The sequence below is a fragment of the Euprymna scolopes genome, chromosome 23 (assembly GCF_053919585.1).
Source record: "Euprymna scolopes isolate OS-2025 chromosome 23, ASM5391958v1, whole genome shotgun sequence".
NCBI lineage: Eukaryota > Metazoa > Mollusca > Cephalopoda > Sepiida > Sepiolidae > Euprymna > Euprymna scolopes.
In genome coordinates this window covers 68917-88193 of record NC_136504.1, presented here as the reverse complement: position 1 = coordinate 88193, position 19277 = coordinate 68917, and the positions used below count along the sequence as shown (strand labels likewise).

The following is a 19277-nucleotide window of genomic DNA, read 5'->3' as shown; positions in this document are numbered from 1 at the left end:
TTAAATTCATGCACCTGCCATTTAACTTTTTAATCGTTAAATTAAAACAAGTTTCACTTCCTTTCCCGTCTTGACCGAGTGGGTAAGATGTTACGTTTTTTTCCCTTTCTTTTCCATCTTCGCGTCAAGGCTTTGGGTTCGAGCCTACCTTCCAACATAAATGTTTCTTTTCTTTTACACCTCCAAAACACCCGGGCATCGCCGGACACCCCGCTATTCTATAATATAAATCTCACCTGTCTGTTTAAATGTATGTATGTCTGCCTAAAACTTTCGCCGAGCATCGCCGGGCATCCCTGCTAATCTATAATATAAATCTCACCTGTCTGTTTAAATGTATGTATGTATGTATGTATGTTTGTATATCTGCCTAAAACTTTCGACAGAGGCAACGAATTTCACAAGATCAGTATCATTTTGAAGCTCAACCTTTCAGATGACAAATATCGAAAAATTGACTAAAAACATTAATTCTTTCACCCTCAACCGGGCACTTTTTACAGGGAGGGGTCGCTTTTTCGCCGATATTTTCAAAAGTCACCCCCTCAAACTTTCGCTACTTCCGGTTTGGCAATGGATGCAATGACTAAGATGTCAGTTTTTTTTGTTTTTTTTCACATTCTTTTCCTCCATTCACGGTATGAGTTCGAGCCTGCCTGCCTACTACCTCCAAACACCTGGGTAACGTCGGGAACCCAGGCTAGTTATATATAAAGGAAAGCTGGTCACCTATATATTGGTGTGTCCAATATCTTCCATATCAAAAGACACTAAGTATAAATCTACTTAATTAATGATTTCTGGCACATGTTGGTTTATTTTGTTAGAATAATTACTTTCGATTGAATTGTCTTATTTTTATATTTTATCCTCATCAATATTTGAGGTTTCGGTATTATTTAGAGAAAGATGGCAGTTTATTCACTCCTATCTGGCGAATACTTTCACTTCATTCATATACACAGATCATTTTCTCTCGGCCAAATATTGGTTTGCAGGGATCTATTATGAAAATACTACAGAAATATTCTGAAATTGGCATTTATTTTCTGAATTATAATTAAAAAAAAGTAATGCAATGATTAAAACTGACTGACATCATGCCATATTTTAAATTCTAAAGTCTTTTTAAATTCTAAAGGCTTATCAAAATATTAATTCGTTAAATACAAGATAAACACCCCAAAATACCCCACATGATATCATGAATATAATTCATAATCCTCTTCTTCCTTGACAATGTCTTTGTTTCAACTGTGATGGCCCTCTTCAGTTCAAGACTAACATAAGGATTATTTTGACAGACAAAAAAACAAAAAACAAAACTAAATCAAAACAAATCTGGCAGTGGTAAGTTTTGATGTGTGTGAAACTCATTCAGGGTCACACTGATGAGACGATAAACAAAATGCCATGCATATCATTGAACTGTTATAAAACAAAGACTGTTGGATATTCATGATTGAACCCGGGTGGACAAGTTAGATATAAAGTAAAGATTGATACTAAATATGGTTGTATTGCAGAAAGGATTGTGAATTTTATTAAATGTGTACAGCGTTATAAACAGGCCTTTATAATAAGGAAGAATGTCCGATCTGTACAATTAAGTAAGGTAGATTATTCTCATGTTTGAACTATACAAAAATACTTTCTTTTGGCCGACCTGCGACAGCCAAAGAACTTCCAACTCTTTCTTTTTCACACTCAAACACGATGTAACTTTCTGCCACTGAAATAAACCTTTTCATTGTTTTGTTAAAAGAGATTTTGTTTATTTTTTAATTCCATATTTCAACTACAAATTAATTTATAGATATGCAATCTTGCATCACTAAAAGTGTAATGTCTTTTTCAGACGACGTCTCCTCTTGGGTCTATTTTTAATATCTAAAAGCGGAGAAATTCATTACCATTCGTCGGTGTGTGTGTATGATACCCTGCCGGTGGCAGCTGAGAAGTTAGAACAGATAAGTTATTATTCAGATGATTGTGTCTATCTAAATAGGCTGCGGTTTCTGAAGGGACATTTAATTCCTACTTTTGGTATGAGGAGATAAGTGGCATATGGAGATCTAAATTTTGTGAACTACTATGCGAATGATGAAGATTAGTTTTTAATTCATAACCAGTGAATTCTGTTGGGGTCTCATAGTTTGAACCGTTACCACTAGTATCTTTGAAGTTAAAAATCAGAAATATATAGATGGCGTTATTACTTGTTAACAAAACAGTGTTATCAATTCATTTTAATGAAAGTCATTTTGTTTCAGATAGACAGATGCATTACAAACACCTAATTATTCCGGACACGAGACATACACAACGAAAACAATCACAGGCCTAGTCTGCTGCCACAGCAATGATGCACCCGGCCATCTGTGGTGTAATAACAGTGCGTCTGTTACAGTTTAACATGCGGAGTCTAGATCAAGTCACTAATACTATCATAGGAGTAAAGGAATATTTAATAGATTAATGAGGATAAAATAAAGTAAAATAAAATAAAACTCCTAAAAAACAAACGGAGAAAACTTACTTCCTGTTACAACTTTGAGCGGCTCCGACCATTCCGAGTAATGAGAATCATTTTTGTGGAAACGAATACGAACTGCATATTCTGTGCATGGTTTTAAATCTTCCATTATCGTATTGTCTGCATAACCTCTGCAATTAACCAAAAAATGTTAACTAAAATAATTCATAGAGATACTGAAAAATTCTTACTATTGTTAAAATTGTAGGGACAGACCCAGTTACAATCAATACAATAATATAATATAATGTAATACAATGTAATATAATTACAATTATACAAGGCAAGGTAAATTTAATGTCTACAAATCAAGTACAACCAATAATCATGTATGTTATAGCAGAAATATAAAAATAATAATTCCAACAATTTTTCATAAATCCATGTAACTGATAAGCTACTAATTTCTCACTCTTAGGGTCAAAAGAGAGTTGCCAACCTAATAAGTCCCTAGGCTTCAACCTCTGTCCCATCGACAAAATGTTGCATCCCTCTGCCTGTTTTGCAATAATTTTAATGGTAGGTAATCCAAAGAACCTCAAGCCCTTGTACCTCTTCGACATAAATACCCCTGGCAAACCCGACAAGCAGCTTAATTCCACCCCTACACAAAGGAGATCCCTAGATGCCAGAAGGAATTCTACTCTAATAGCTTCTTCCTTGGAGCTGCTATTTGGAATTCACTTCCATATCCCTGCTTCTCTGACTATACTGACATGCAGAAGTTCAAGTGTAATGTAAATAGGCATTTTGCTGCTTAAATCCCTACGTAGTATCCCTGCAAATTATGCCCCAGGTAGTAACCTCCTACAGTGGCACTGTGTCTTGTTTAAGGTGAAAATGCCACAATAATAAAAAAGTAATAACATATGTATAATGTATGCTAGTAAACGTCGGCAGGTGTCTAGAAAAAAATGTACTCTCTGGCAAAAATTCAAAAAGTAAAAGTTATACTAAGAACCTCAGAAACATATCAAAACAAGTATAAGGTCCTATCTAAATAGGTAAAGATAAAAAAAAGTAATTTTACTTATGTTGAGGTTCACTCTTATAATAAAAACGAATCGAAGAATGCACAATATGTGCCCAAGTCTATACATCCATAAGTGGAAGTTTTTTCAAATTAAAATAATAGTATTTTAATTTTTTGAACAATTGTCAAAGTTTGAAACATTCATTATTTTGTGACGGTTGGTGTTTATGAAGTTTATAATTTAAAGCTAATAATAAATCAAATTTTTTAAAAGCAAATTGATGAAGAAACAATAAATCTGTTGTTTTAAAAGCAAATTGATATATCTTTTATCTTATCGTCTTATCTTTTTCTTATCTTACATATAGAGTAAAGTTAGAATTTGTGAGCATTTTGCAGTATAGACAACAAAATGTAAATGTGGTAAAAATAAATATAAAAATAAATGTTACCAAAAGCAATATTTTGCTTATCGATTGTTTATTAGTCATATTTATTCTATTATTTATCTGTATACAAATGCTATAGCACACATCACATACACTTTATATTTGATCAACGGATAAAAACTTTATCGCTACTGTTTCCGCTGCTTTCATACATTACATTATATTTCAATGTTCTAGACAAACTTTTTAGAGATTGTATTTCAAATGATAAATTAGAATTTATAATCTCTACTTATACGGTGTTATCATTTATTGTAATGTAAATAACATTTCAGACTTCTAACAAGGAAAGGAATCTTTTAGTTTTAGTGTATTTGTTGTGTAGTGGGATATACGTATCGGGAACAAGACATATAAGCTGAGACATTTATATAACAATGTACACGGCGATGACGATGACAATTCTTGGGGGCTTCATATTTATAGTAGAAGGCTGATATGAATGTGAAGAGATGTGAAATGGGCAGTCCTTTTCACAAAGAGGATTCATTATTTATGAGGAGGATACCGTTAACACTTTGGAAGGGGCTATACACAAAGTTCATTTACAAGACGAATCGCAAAAGCACATTACCTTTCGGTCGAAATGATAATGAAGACAAGACTTACAAATTACATGATGATAGTAATTATTCCAGCTGTATGAGATGATCAGGGATTCGATACTGTTAGATTTCTACATTGCCTTGTATCCCTTTCTGTCTTAATTCCAAAAGGGCTTAGCTAACTCTCTCTCCCAAGTCCCCTAGCTGTAACTCCCAGCTGTGTCTCTGAACTCTGACTGATTTCGAACCCTCTTAACTGAATATATTGAATCTATCTTTCCTTGTGACGTCAAAACGTGCTCAAAAACGTGAATATTTTTTCACGTGGATTTTACACATTACATATGTCTCCAACACGCTTCTTGGCAACACAAAGAAATTCCTAAATTTGATTTCCATTGTCCTAACTCTGACCTATAGTTGTATCGTTATTCCAACACAATGGACAATGCTCCACATTTCTAAGATTGCATCTAAATTGCAATATGTATTCTTTTCAACTCTTGAATATTGGGGTCGATTCTATCCTTTTCCTTATAATAATTATTATTTTCAATCCTATTTACATCGTTTCTCTAATTACTGGAATCTGTTCCTTTCCATATACAATATATTTTCTGTGTAATTCAAATATATAAGAAAAAAAATTAGCATTAAGGAAACAAACGTTGATTAACGTATCTTTAGTATAATAAAAGATTTACTAACTTAAGTAACTTTTACTGAAATTTACACTGGAGTTTTAATTTTTCTTATTCATAAATTACTAATAATCAATTCAAAATTATTACTTGCTAGAGATTAGTTTTTTTACACAACAAAGTTATACGATTTGCAATTTTCATTCTTAAACTTGTTTTTTTTTGGTTAGTGTTTTATATTAACGCTAATGTCGAGCTAAACAACCACGAAGTGCAAATTATTCAATTGTTCAAGTTTGGGTCAAGGAGTTTCTTGAGTTATTTTATTTTCTTGGGTAACGTCAAGAGGTGGGACGACTAGTCAGCCAAATTTTGCCGTCCAAAAGCATGTAGAATTTTCATTTTTAATTGTAAAAGGCCATAATTATTGATAAGCTGAGTATAATAGTTTATTTTTATTAGGGCTAGCATCTTCAAACATTGTGAACCCCTTTTCACACACTTTCAAACATCCGGATGTCATTCTTAGTAGGTATAAACAGTATTGTTAAGAAGGGTAGAATATTCAAACATTGCGACCACATTTTCAGTAGGGGTAAAATATGCAACTATTGTGACCCAATCAAAGTACAGTTAACATCTTAAAATATTGTAATGCCATTCTTAGCAAGGAAAAGATTTTTAAATATCGAAATTAAACTTTTTTGTAAGGATAGTATCTTTAAACATTGCAGCCACATTCTTAATAGGAGTACCATCTTCAAATATTGTGATACCATTCGTAGTAAATGTAACATCTTTAAATATTGTAATATCGTTATTAGTAGGGATAACATTTTTAAACATCTAAATAAAATCACTAGTAAGGATAGCATCTTCAAACATTGTGCCCCAATTCTTAATAAGGGCAACATCTCCAAAAATTATGATTAATTGTTAGTAGGAGTAATATCTTCAGACATTATTCCATTCGTAATGAGGGTTACACTTTCAAACATTATGGTATCATTCTTAGTAGGGATAACAGAGTAATAAAAAATGCAAGAGAGCTATATGCCCAATCTGTTAAATCTAAAGTAGCTGATCAGCGGCTTGGTTCCCACCAGTTTTGGCAAATAAAAAATTGGATCCTGTTCTATCCCAACCATTATCAATGGACCACAGGTCATCTCGTCAGCGTCAGACAAGGCCAAACTATTTGCAAAGAACTTTGCAGCTAATTCTACCCTATGCGACGAAGGCCATCAACTCCCATATTTCCTCCTATAACACAGAACAAGCTAGGTAACATACAAATATCCGTGCATGAGGTCGCCAAGCTAATAAAAAACCTAGATTCCAGTAAAGCAACTGGCCCTGATGGCATCCCAATTATAGTGTTAAAAAAGCTTCAACGAGAACTTGCTCCCATACTTACGAAACTATTTAAGTGCTGCCTTAAGGAGAAGTGCTTTCCGACACCCTGGAAGACCTCATCAGTTTGCCCTGTATTTAAGAATTCAGGTGATAAGTCCTCTCCCTCTCAGTACAGACCAATAAGTCTCCTGTGTGTTATGAGTAAGTTGCTGGAATCTATATTAAATAGAGAAATGGTCAACCACCTCAGCAGGAATAACCTTCTTAGTGACACACAATATGGTTTCCGCTCTGCAAGATCTACCGCAGATGTGCTGACGGTTATATCCCACAGGATTAGTGAATCTCTTGACAAAGGCTTCCTTTCTAGGGCAATTGCTCTTGACATATCAAAGGCCTTCGACAAGGTATGGCATAAGGGTCTACTTCACAAGATTTCCAGCTACGGTATAACTGGAAATGTTTTCTCAATCATTACATCATTTCTCTCCGATAGGCTCATAAGAGTAGTGGTCGATGGACAAAAATCGGAGGCCTGCAATATAAATGCTGGAGTCCCTCAGGGGTCAATCCTGGGCCCAACTCTCTTCCTAATCTACATCAATGACCTCCCTAAACACATACTTAAATCATTCGTTGACATCTATGCTGATGACACGACCATCTACGGCAACACATCAAAGGCTGTAAATGACAAAGTTCTCTCTGATTCTCTCTCCTCTTATCTCGAGCGCGTGGTTCAGTGGGGGAAGATGTGGCTGGTTACCTTTAATGCATCCAAAACCAAACTCCTATCCTTACATCATCAACGCTCTGATCCCCAGCTGGCATCAATTGTGATGGATGGCTCTCGTCTGGGTGAGGCCCCGTGTTTTGACAAGCTTCTGGGTTTGACCTTTACTCCTGATCTGAAATGGAACACGTACATCAAGTCTGTTGCCAAGGTCGCTGGAAAGATGGTGGGATCCTTCTACCGCTCCAGAAGATATCTCACTACTGATGCAATTCTCTATCTATATAAAAGCCAAGTACGTCCAAGGATGGAATACTGTTGCCATATCTGGGCAGGAGCTGCCAAAAACAGCCTATCATGCCTTGACAGAGTACAAAATAGACTTCTTGGTTTAGTGGGGGATGCCCTTTTCTCTACCCTGCAACCCCTCTCCCACAGAAGAGATATTGCGAGCCTATCCTTGTTTTATCGTTATTTTCATGGCAGGTGCTCGTCTGAACTCCAATCGCTGGTCCCCCCTCACCAACCTTTCACGAAAAACACCCGTCTAGCTGAATCCACTGTGAAAAATTTCCCCCACTCTATATCTGTGCCTAAATCAAAACGCGGATTTCATGAACAAAGCTTCTTTCTTAGAACTGCACGCCTGTGGAACTCTGTTCCGTCTGCCTGCTTCCCTCCAGACTAAAACTTGGATGTCTTCAAGTCCAATGTTAACAAATTCCTAATGAACCGCCCCCTTACGTAAACACTTCATCAAATCTCCACACTAACGTAATGTAATTGCAATAACCCTTATCCCTGAGTGGCTTCCGGGCCTTGATAAGTGGTGATCACTGTGTAAAAAAAAAAATAAAATTAAAAAAAAAAAATAACATCTTTAGATATTGGAATCCAATTCTTAATGGTGTTAGCATCTTCAAAGATTACGACCCAATTATTAATAGAGTTAACATTTTCAAATATTATGATACCATTCTTAGTAGGGATAACATCTTCAAACGTTGGGATCCTATTCTTAATAGGAATAACATACTTTAGTTTAAATAATACTTTCAATATCTAATGCGCAGATTGGATGGAATATCCTAAGAACTTTTGTTATTGTTTGAAAATTATTTCATACAGAATTACTGGACGAGTATTTAATTTTATGTAATCTGTAACCTTCTTTTAGCCAAAAGAAATATACATGTTTCGTTCGTTGATGGTTATACATCGCAATATAAATGATATTAATGTAGGAGCGTCCCAGGGGATAGGTATTCAGACATTTATTACTCTTGATCCTTATAAACGACCTCGTTGATGAAATTATGTCCAAAATAGGTATAATTGCTGATTTTATTCCCAACATGTGGGAGAAATACACTTTATTCTCAACATGTGGAAGAAATAAATGCACACATAACCGAAGCAATGGATAAATCTTTAGAAAATAACCTATAATCTGAAGTCGAATGGAGACATAAACGGATGGTAACATTTAATACTATTAAAACAAAGTATCTCTTCTTTAATAATTATTAGAAACTTTTCAATCACCGATTACCATGGCTAATGTCACCTAGGAGTTCACCATTGAAACTAACCAGATTAACATTTACAGAAAACATTATTTGAGACAAATATATAGAAGACATTGGAAAGTTTGTTGTAAGAAAGGTAGGTTCCCTCTACCAACCTAGAAAATTCTCACATCTGCCAGTATCCTGTATTTTTACAAAACAACTATTCGCTTATTCATGGAGTATTATTGTCACATCTAGACTGGTGCACCAACCACTAGCATCTCCCTCTTCAACTGAGTCTCTAATCTAATAGATTCCATACTACCTAACAAGCTCCAGCATATGTCCCATCACATGTTCCATTGTCCTGCTTCTCAGCCGATTACAATATCGTAATTTCAAGTCCAATGTAAACAAATTCTTGTTGAGCACTCCCTTTAAATATTCTAAATTCTACTCAATGTACGCCACTAACGATTACTAAACTACTACCTTACATTCAATAACCCAGTGACCTTCGGACCTTAATAAATGGTGACTCCCTTGTAAAAAAATCACAAATAACATAAAAGATCTATTTTCTCTTGCGAATTAATACCTTTATCCCTGCTGAACGATTCGGCCACACACTAACCAATCAGTTAAAAGAGCACATTGTTTCATCTGTTTCCTAAGGAATATTTTTAGCCCCTGTTAGGAACCACGGTTAGTGAGCAGAGATAACCCGGCAATCATCAAAGACACACCTCACTTCTTTCTCTCTCCTGTCCCTGTCTGTGCACTAGACACTTCAGTTTAAACGACCTTCATTGAAGACAAATGCTGGCTGACCAACTCACCCAAAGAACTGCTACCTGACCTACACACCCAAAGAACCTCTTATGGTTCAGCCATATTCATATTGACTTGGTTTGACCATAGCCGGTCAGTCAAAGATTTATTTATCTCCTAACCTGTATAAATCCTTTCACATGGTAGCTTGAAGCCATTCTCCTAACAACATTTCAGCTGAATCCGTCACACAAGCCCTTATATCAGGCTGGATATTGTGTTACGGAATTCTCACAATTATTACCACTGACTATGGTGTACGATTTGAATCCCACCTTTTCCAAAACTTTCCTGAATTTTAGGGATCAAACATATTTATACAGCAAGATATCATTGAACTTCTAATGAGATGATAGAACATTTCCATTGACAATTGAAAGCCACATTCCATGCTTATTCTGACTGACAGCAATGATGCAAATATATACTTGTTGTCCTTCTTGACTGTCATGCAAAGAGGACCTCGGATATTCTTCAGCCGAACTTGTCTATGGACCACCTCTGTCGTTGCCAGGTCAGATGCTGACCCCAATAGACTAAATGGCAACTGATTCAGCTCTGTATACAAATAGACTGCGAGTTTACGTCAATAAGCTCCTATTCCAGGGGGTCAAAAGGTGAATACGAATCGACCATACAACTAAAAAAGTAGGTACAAGGCAAAAAGTTAACAGCAATAGAAAAGAGATGACAAACACAGATGATCTGTTTCGTGTTTTACTTACCAAGAGGAAACGGTATATTGTATAACAATGGAGATCATGAATCCAGGTTGTTTAGAGTGAGAATTGGCAGTTGCGTCCCTGTGGTAGGATGAGGTGCCTTTGGTTGGTTAGAGTCATATAAATGGGATATGATGCTGGAAAGGATAGCCGGATGTCAACAAGGTACTGGACGTTTACGAGTGTTAGAAGTGTCATTTGTGGACACTGGAATATGTAGCTTGTCAGAGCTGGGAACTCAACATCAAGGACTGCTGGAGTTGGTAGCTCGAGGCTGGAGGCAGCAGTAGTAACCTGGAGGCTATAGCAGTCGTGATTTGGAGGTTACCAAAGTCGCTGGATGCTGCAAAGGTGAGCTGGAGGCTACTGAAGTCACTGGCTGTAGAGAGGAGTCTCAGAGGGCAGACTATAGCAGAGACTGAAGTGTCTGTTGCATTCATATAGTTCGTAATTGCATTATTACTTCGGTAATTAACCCTGAAAATGGTTATTTGACCTACTGCTGCTTAGCTCTACAACTTGAATTAATTGTGTCAAAGTTAGGATTTGGGAATTTTCTTGCTCCCAAACCATTCTGGGCCCTGTCGGTGGGGCATTAGAATACACTGACTGCCCCCCTGCAGAGGGTAAAAGTCCCTTAATAGGGGTCCTGGATATGACCTTAAACTATATCCAGTGGGCTTTGGGGAGTGTGGAGCCACCCTTTAATTACCATTGCTCCCAGGTCCACTCTGACCCAGAGTGGTAGTACCTGTTAGGGTTCCAACTATGGGTTAAATAGAAACCGACTTGAAAACAACAAATATATTCTATTAAAAATTTTTTCTTCAAAAATCTTTGGATTCGGCATAAAATAATCCGAAAAGGGTTGATATGCCGTAAAACAAAACAACCAACCACCAACCCAAACCATTCTGGAGATTTCGGTGAAGAAGTTTCTTGTTTTATGAAAAAAACACCCATATTCCAGGAATTGGGTCGTTAAACAAACAAATGACTACAATTAATTTCAGGCCGATTTTCTTACAGACGAAAATGCTTTGGGTGTTTCTTGACTGCGTATATGTTAATCTCGGTTCACAATTAAAGTTGGTTATTTTTGCTTAGTTACAAGAAATAAAGTTTTATGTGCTTTTCTTTATTGTTAAAAAGTTGTTGCTATTTTTATCACGTATGATCATGATGTGTTTGGGGTGTTGGTCACATGTCTGTCTCTGCCAACCGGTACATTAGTGTTTGTTTACAAAATGAGAGTGGTAACCTGGCAGATTGTGACACTCTGCAAAGAAACAGACCATCAAATATTCAATCTCAAAAGACATTTCCTCACGGACTTATGTTTTTTCTGAGAAAGGATGCAATGAAAGCCCTTCCTTTTGCTGGTCCTTATCGTGTGTTTCACTAGCAGTGTCAGAAATTTCGTGAAAATAGTGAATAATTCCACCCCATCTTTCCAAGCTTATAACTCCTCGAAAAATGTAATTCAAGCCCTAATTTATTTTTTCAATTAAAGGAGTAAGGACCAAGGTTTTATTTAAAAAAAAAACAAAACAAAACAATGTGTTTTTTTTTTTTTAAAAAGGTTTTAAACTTCGGACTTTACAGGTAAATTTCTAAAAAACTGATTTTTTTTTTGTTTTAAATTTGAATATATTATTTATTGACCTTTTCTCTTCAATTTGTGATATATAAACCTATTAAACATAAATTAATTATTTACTTTTTAATAGACATTTCAAAATGAGAGGCGTAAATTATTCGACCCCCTATCTTTCTAAGCTTATAACTCCTCGAAAAATGTAATTCAAGCCCTAATTTTTTTTTCAATTAAAGGAGCAAGGACCAAGGTTTCATTAAAAAAAAAAAAAAGACAAAAAGAAAAAATGTGTTCTTATAAAATAAGGTTTTAAACTTCGGACTTTACAGGTAAATTTCTAAAAAACTGATTTTTTTTTTGTTTTAAATTTGAATATATTATTTATTGACCTTTTCTCTTCAATTTGTGATATATAAACCTATTAAACATAAATTAATTATTTACTTTTTAATAGACATTTCAAAATGGGGGGGCGTGAAAATGGGGGGGCGTGAAAATGGGGGGGCGTGAATTTAAAAAAAACGTTTGTCTAAAATATTATATTCGGTTTATTGGAAAGAACATAAAATTTCACATTGACCCTGAAAATATCGTAAAAATAGAATCAATAGAAAAATTTTGATAGATTTTTAAAATTTAAAAATTTAAAAATATTGAGTTTAAAAATTGAAAAATATTGAGTTCGGAAAATTCATTACTGTTTTAAAAAAAAAAAAAAATATTTTTATTACTTTTAAAACAACTGTAATAGTTTATTTTGGAAGTATAATCCATAAAGAAAATAAATAACCCACTTTTAACAGAGAAATTACGAGATTTTTATATTGTATTCGCAGTTTCGTGTTAGGGGTGTCAAAAATTCCTACAAAAATTCTGATACTGCTAGTGTTTCACTAACTGACAAACTTTTCACTCTTGACATTAGTAGCAAAAAAGAGATTGTTTTTATTGACAGAGTAAAAATAGCCTTTCTCACCACTAAAACGCAAGAAGCCACATATTTTTCCTACATATACATTAAATCAACATATTCACACATCTGAAGTGAATATACCACCAAAAGACAATTATGTCACCACCACACGTAGTGGTCGACGACTGCATTGGCCAACATAATTTTATAAGACTTTCTATATATAGAATGTGTTTTTATACAATTTCTGCTTGTCCCCCCCCCCCGAATACTTTTCACAGAAAAAGCATATTTTGCTTTAAAAAAAATTCCATTTAAAACATTTTATTTTTCAGCAGAGAACAAAAATTTCACTGAAAGTAAAAATATTTTTTCATAAAAAAAATGTCTGTAAACTGAATTGGCTGTAAACTGAAAAGGTATTTCTATTTTTTACAACTGCAATTTTATATCTTTGTCGGCTTTCCACCTAAGCAGGGGGCGATTTAGAAGTCAATAATAAGATTACATATCTATTTCTCTGGGGAATAATCGCCCTCATCTCTGCTGAGCGATTCGGTCACATACCGATCAATCAGCTAGCAGAGCGTATGTATTTTGCATTTTCATCAACCTTTTCATTAACTTTCATGCAAATATGATTCGCTTCATATTTTGCAGTTTCATTTGATGCGCTAAATAGTAAAATAATAGTATTAGGTTGATAAGAAAGTTCTTGCAGAATTTTAAATTTTGATATTAAATGATATAGCTTTAAATAAGTTTTCGTTATAATACTTTTATTATATATATCATTTTAAAGAGCATTAGGCTTCGAAATGCCATGGTATAAAGAGTTTTACTTATCCTACACCACCAATTGATGTATGATCCTTTTTGAATAAACGAATAAATCTATATACATTAGTATATATTTGTATATTATCATTTTTTTATTTTATTGATACTCTCTATAAGCTTACAAAGTAATTTTTTGTGCTTAGTATTATCCTAATAAGTCTCCTCTTAAAGAACTGATTTTATTATAATAACCTCTAATATATATATATATATATATAGATAGATAGATAGATAGATAGATAGATAGTTCAAGTCAACTCATTTGGATTCATCAGTTAAGCACATCCAAACTCGGGATTTGAAACACGAGCCTCTTGCATGCTCTCTACCAACTGAGAAAACATGCCACACACTCAAAAAAGCATATTACCTGACACAAATCAAGCAAAGTGCGGCAAAATCTGACAGTGGAGGTAGGTAAACAAGCTTTCTTGTGTGTGGAGAGTGTTTGCTCAGTTGGTAGAGAGCTCGTCTTGCATGCAAGAAGCTCATTTTTCAAATCCTAAGTTCAGATGTGTTCAAAATGAGGACGAAACTCGAGTCTTGGACTTCCGGTTTGTTGGCTGTCATGATTTTGTGAACTGTAACGTTACCTCGCTGTTGAAATAATTATATATATATATATATATATATATATATATATATATATATATATATATATATATATATATATACTGTTTTAACAAACAAAAAACCAAGACTTCAAAGAATAGGTTGATAGCAACAAACAGTGTATTTCATTGTTAGTTATAATTGTTTCAAGACCATTCAGACAAATTCAAACATGATGTCGTTTTAAAATTTTCACAAGAACAGCCTTTCTTCAGACTTATTGAATAAAAAAACACTTTGTAGCAGAATTAGCAGTAACCAAAATGAGATATAGAGCTTACATCGGATACGTCTGTTTTGGGTTGAGTGAAAGAGAGAGTTCCAAGATGGCGTCCATGGCTTTTAGCGTTTACCCAATGTGATTATCGTTGAATAACGTCTGCTCTCATGTGATTATGCAAATATGTCGTTCCCGGCCGCTATAAAGGCAGGACACTGGAAAGGAGAGGGGGCGTTCTGCAGATTGTGTGTAGGTGATTTTGGCGAGTAGATTGTGCTTGTTACGACCCACGTGTCTGCGAGAAGCGAGTTTTTGTTCCGTCTGTTTTTAGTTGTATTTTTTTTTTGTTTTGCCTACTACATTTTTGTTTCACACTTTTACAATAAAACATTATGGAAAACATTTCTCTTATAAGGAAAAGAAAACAAACGAAACCATTTTACCTCTATCACATCCTTGCAAAGTATTTTTTTTAAAGATTTATATATTTACCTATTTTCGTATCTCTATTTAAAAAAAATGTCAAACTAAATATGATACGATGTTACCACTATTTACCTATGCCCATTTACTATGTTTTATTAATACTATTCATTGATTTCTTAAATTGAATTTTTATATTTCTTTATTTAATTTAACTCATTTAAAATAAAGTTAAATCAACTATGTTAGTTTCGTATCAGGAATTTACTTTGTTTATTTACAAAAATATCGGCTAACCTATTTACGTGATTTAAGAAAAGTTTTTGTTTAAAACTTATTCAATAAGGAAATAAAGTTTAATATTACTTTATACTTAGTTCATTCTCATTCTTCATTTAAAATTAAGGATCTCAATCTATTTTTTATATTTACTTTTTATTTTCTTTTGTTCTTTCCTAATAAGATTTACGATTACCTGATATTTCAGATGTAGAAAGGGAGATAACTTTGTATGTGTTCGTTACAACTCTACTTTCAACCGAGTCGTTGTTTGTTTCGTTCACCACACTCTTTTCTTCTACCTCTTCTTTTACACACGTCCGTTCGTTTTCGTGACTCAAATTCGTCTCTTTATGGCTGCCACGGCCACCCTGAGCCAACCGCACACAGGGAAATGGTCTACCATTTTTCCACAAAGCGAAAACACTGTTTGCCGAGTGATATCTGCTGGGACCTTGGGAACGTGACTTCCTCTTCTCCAGCAAAGTCCCTCCTTGCTATTGCGCACGTGCAGGCCGAGAACTTTTGCTCCATCGCACAGACGCTCTGGTTCCTTACATGTCAGTCCAAAGCTTTCAAAGTGCGTTCTAACCGATTGCGCTGACATAAGGTTCTCACTGACGAATATATCATCGATGTATGAGGATGTTGCCTGTTGCACTGCCTCATCTTGCTGCCGGATAGCATGCATGATTGCTGTCATAATGCCTGGGGCCACATTTAGACCGAACCCTAGCCTGGTTAGACAATATCGGGTTCCTCTAATTTCCACAGTCTGAAATGGCCACAATTTCTTCTCAATGCGTATTTGCAGATAGGCCATGCGTAGGTCCAGAGTTGCCACGTTTGATCCCTGCTGTCGCCACTCCCTTAATTTGAGTGCACACACATCAGCCCTTGCTGTATATGGGTCGACATGCTCATTGAGCTCACGGTAGTCTAGGACGGGGCGGACCTTTTGTTTGGTCTCTTGTACGACGGCCATCAAGAGAATCAGCCCTCGCGGGGGGCCAAGCTCATCCTCTGGGTATGGAAGAAGCCAGCCATTGTCGATCCACGTTTGCAGTTCTTCTTCATACTGTTCCCTTAGCCACATAGGTGGGGGATATTCCGATAACCGGTTTCACAAGGATATTGGTGGCTGATCGTTTGACCACTTCCAAGACGCCGTCCATGCATTGGTGTTTCTATCATACTCTGCATGAAAGTCAGGCTCGCCGAGAGTTATGGCAGCACAAACATGTTCCTCACATTGGAAGAACTGTATCTTGCCGGTTCTGTCCACGGTAATTCCACCCAGTTGTGTAATCAAGTCCATACCCAAGTGTAGGTCGTACCCGAGAAGCTCTCCCTCCATCACCAGGGCTTGCACGGCTACTGCAGGCCCGTCGTTGATGCTTGCGTGGATAATGCTCACTCCACAAGAGGCTAGTGAACCCCCGCCTACAGTTAGTACCGGAATTCTCTCTGCTTTCCAAGTGGCACAGCATATCTTGCTTACGAGAGTCTGGGTGCACCCAGTGTCCACAAGCGCGAGGCGCTTGCTTCCATTAATGTGTATGCTTACAGTGGGTAGCGCCCTGCTCAATGACGATCTGGGGAGAAGACTGGCGCTGTAGCTTCTTCCCCTTGCCCGTTTCCCGGACAGGTGCGGGCACGGTGTCCACGTTTTTTGCACTTGTAGCACTGCGGCCCGTCAAGTTTCCGAGTTGGTTGACGTGACGAAAGACAATCACGGGCCAAATGGTTGGGTCCTCCACACTTATAGCAGGTTGTAGCTGTACCCAGGTCCTGCAATCCAACCTGTGATGATTGTACAGCTGCCACTTGGTCTATAGTGTTAGGGCTTTTCTTTAGTATTGCTCGTACCCGCGCCAATACTTCCGATATGTCCATCTCGTCCACTTGGGATGAGGCACGGAGCAGATCTTCCACACTCTTAGGTAATCCTGCAACAAAGGCGCACACCAAGCCTTTGTCTGACATCCCTCCAAAAAGGACCGATAGCTTTTTTAGCTCAGCCAGATACACATCCACCGTTTCCCCGGGATGTAATTTTCGGGCCATGAATTCCTTCCATGCAGTAATTGGATCTAATGCAAATGCTGTAAAAAGGGCGCGCTTGATGCAGGCAAAAATCTGTTTTTTCCTCATCAGCCAACTGCTGGTATACTGCATATGCTTCCCCAGTGAGGCGCATTGGGACCACGCATTCTATACGCTTCACCCCACTGAGCTGACATATTAATTCTGCTTTTTCCACCCATTCCTGCACTGAGTGATCAGTGCTACTGCCATCAAACAGGGGAATTAGCTTGGGGTCAAATCCTGACGTCATGCCGAAATAGCTTGTGTTCGTTACACTGTAAGTTCGAAATTTTAAAGGTTCAGTTGAAATTATAAGTTACCAAAATCCTAATAACTATTCATAACGATGAAAGGGAAGTAAGTAAGGCCGTTCGATGTTTCTAGTGTGGTAAATTCCTAATATGCATTTATGATTTATTTATTAATTAAACAAATCCAATTAAAACTAGGCTAACCTATTCAAAATATAAGTTTGTAAAGCATATCTTAACCATGATACTAATTTTATTACCATAGATTTAACTTACGTTTGCCATCCAATCATAAATTAAGTTCTTAGATACTTGTCTAATAATAATAATAATACATATCCCATTAATAAGTATTCTAATAATAAATCTCCATGTACGTTTTACTCCAATGTAAGTGGGGATTCACCTTGGTTTTTTGGATTTAATCGTTTAGAACAAGAGTAGTATTTAAAAAGCTAGGATTTTTCAAGTTTTACTGATCTAAAAACAGTATCAATTAATCCCCATTCTTTAATTACTATTTTTTTTTAAATTCATATTGCTAATTTGTTGTTAAGCTATTTTATTGATCTGGAAAAGGTATCAACTATTTCACCATCAATATGACTAAAATTGTGTTCCTAGTTTTGAAACAATATTGCTAATCTTTGTTAATCCTTATAATAGATCTAAATTTCTTATCTAGTAATCCATGGTCTTTATTTCTAAAAATGTGTTTCTAGTGCAGAATATTAGATTCCAGATTTGCTTGCTAGATTTGAATCATTCATCACCTTTAATTTAAACCATTCTTAGCTATTTAACTCTATATTAACTTTGGCCTTGCACTCTTTATTTTTCCCAGAGTTTTTTTTTTTTTTTTTTTTTTTTTTTTACCTCAGCTACATTTAAGACGTGATAGGAAAAATCTATTCCTGTGAAGACATCCCTGTATAGTATCCAGCCTTTTATTTAATATTTCTTCTTTAGATTTTCGAAATCCATCCCTCTTTTCGATTTACTAGCCTTAATTTAAACCTTCGTCACTTTCAGTTTGGTGATGCACGCAATGGCAAAGACATTGTGTTTTTTTTCCACGTTTTGTTCCTTCTTCACGGTACATGTTCAAGCCTGCCTGCCTACTATCACTTCTTATATATATATAGGACACCAATCTATACAACAATTATATATATATATATATATATATATATATATATATATATATATATATATATATATATATATATATATATATATAAAATTTAAACACGGTAGTGTTTGAATATATGGTTAAGTGACAGTTTTAGTTATTTAGAACTGCTTTAAAGTTTCATCGCTCACTCAGTTTTCGACCAAATTTCAAACAATTATTACAATTTATAGATCACCATCTGAGCTATATTGTGAAAAAAAAAATCAATTTTCGTTCAGTAAAACAAAAGTTATGATGAATTTTCTGGTTTTCAAAAATCGTAAAAATATGTAAGGCCGTAAGCGACGCTTTTTTATGACTGGTTTCCATAGCAACACCGTCGCTTCAGCGACTACTGTCGCGAAAAGAGAAGTAACTCGTGAAACAGACAGAATGAAAGCATGAAAAGGAAGTAATTGGGGGTATTTTATTGGAAGCAGACGAGTTCCGTATATTGTTATTACACATGTGTTTATGGGAGCAAAAAGATTAAACAAAGAACAAGTGAATTTATTCGAAACCTAGAAACATTATGGATTACAATAGAAAAATGCAAGCATGAAAAGTAATATGGTTAAGCTTA

General features: G+C 35.5%; 1 protein-coding gene across 1 annotated transcript in view; it reads right to left on the bottom strand.

Moving 5' to 3' along the window:
* The window catches only part of LOC145245714 (fibronectin type 3 and ankyrin repeat domains protein 1-like), a 157241-nt gene that overhangs the window by 94670 nt on the left and 43294 nt on the right, over window positions 1–19277 (bottom strand). The window contains exon 3 of the mRNA XM_080107246.1: window positions 2540–2667. Coding sequence (XP_079963372.1) covers window positions 2540–2667 — 128 coding nt within the window. The remainder of the gene's footprint in view (window positions 1–2539; window positions 2668–19277) is intronic.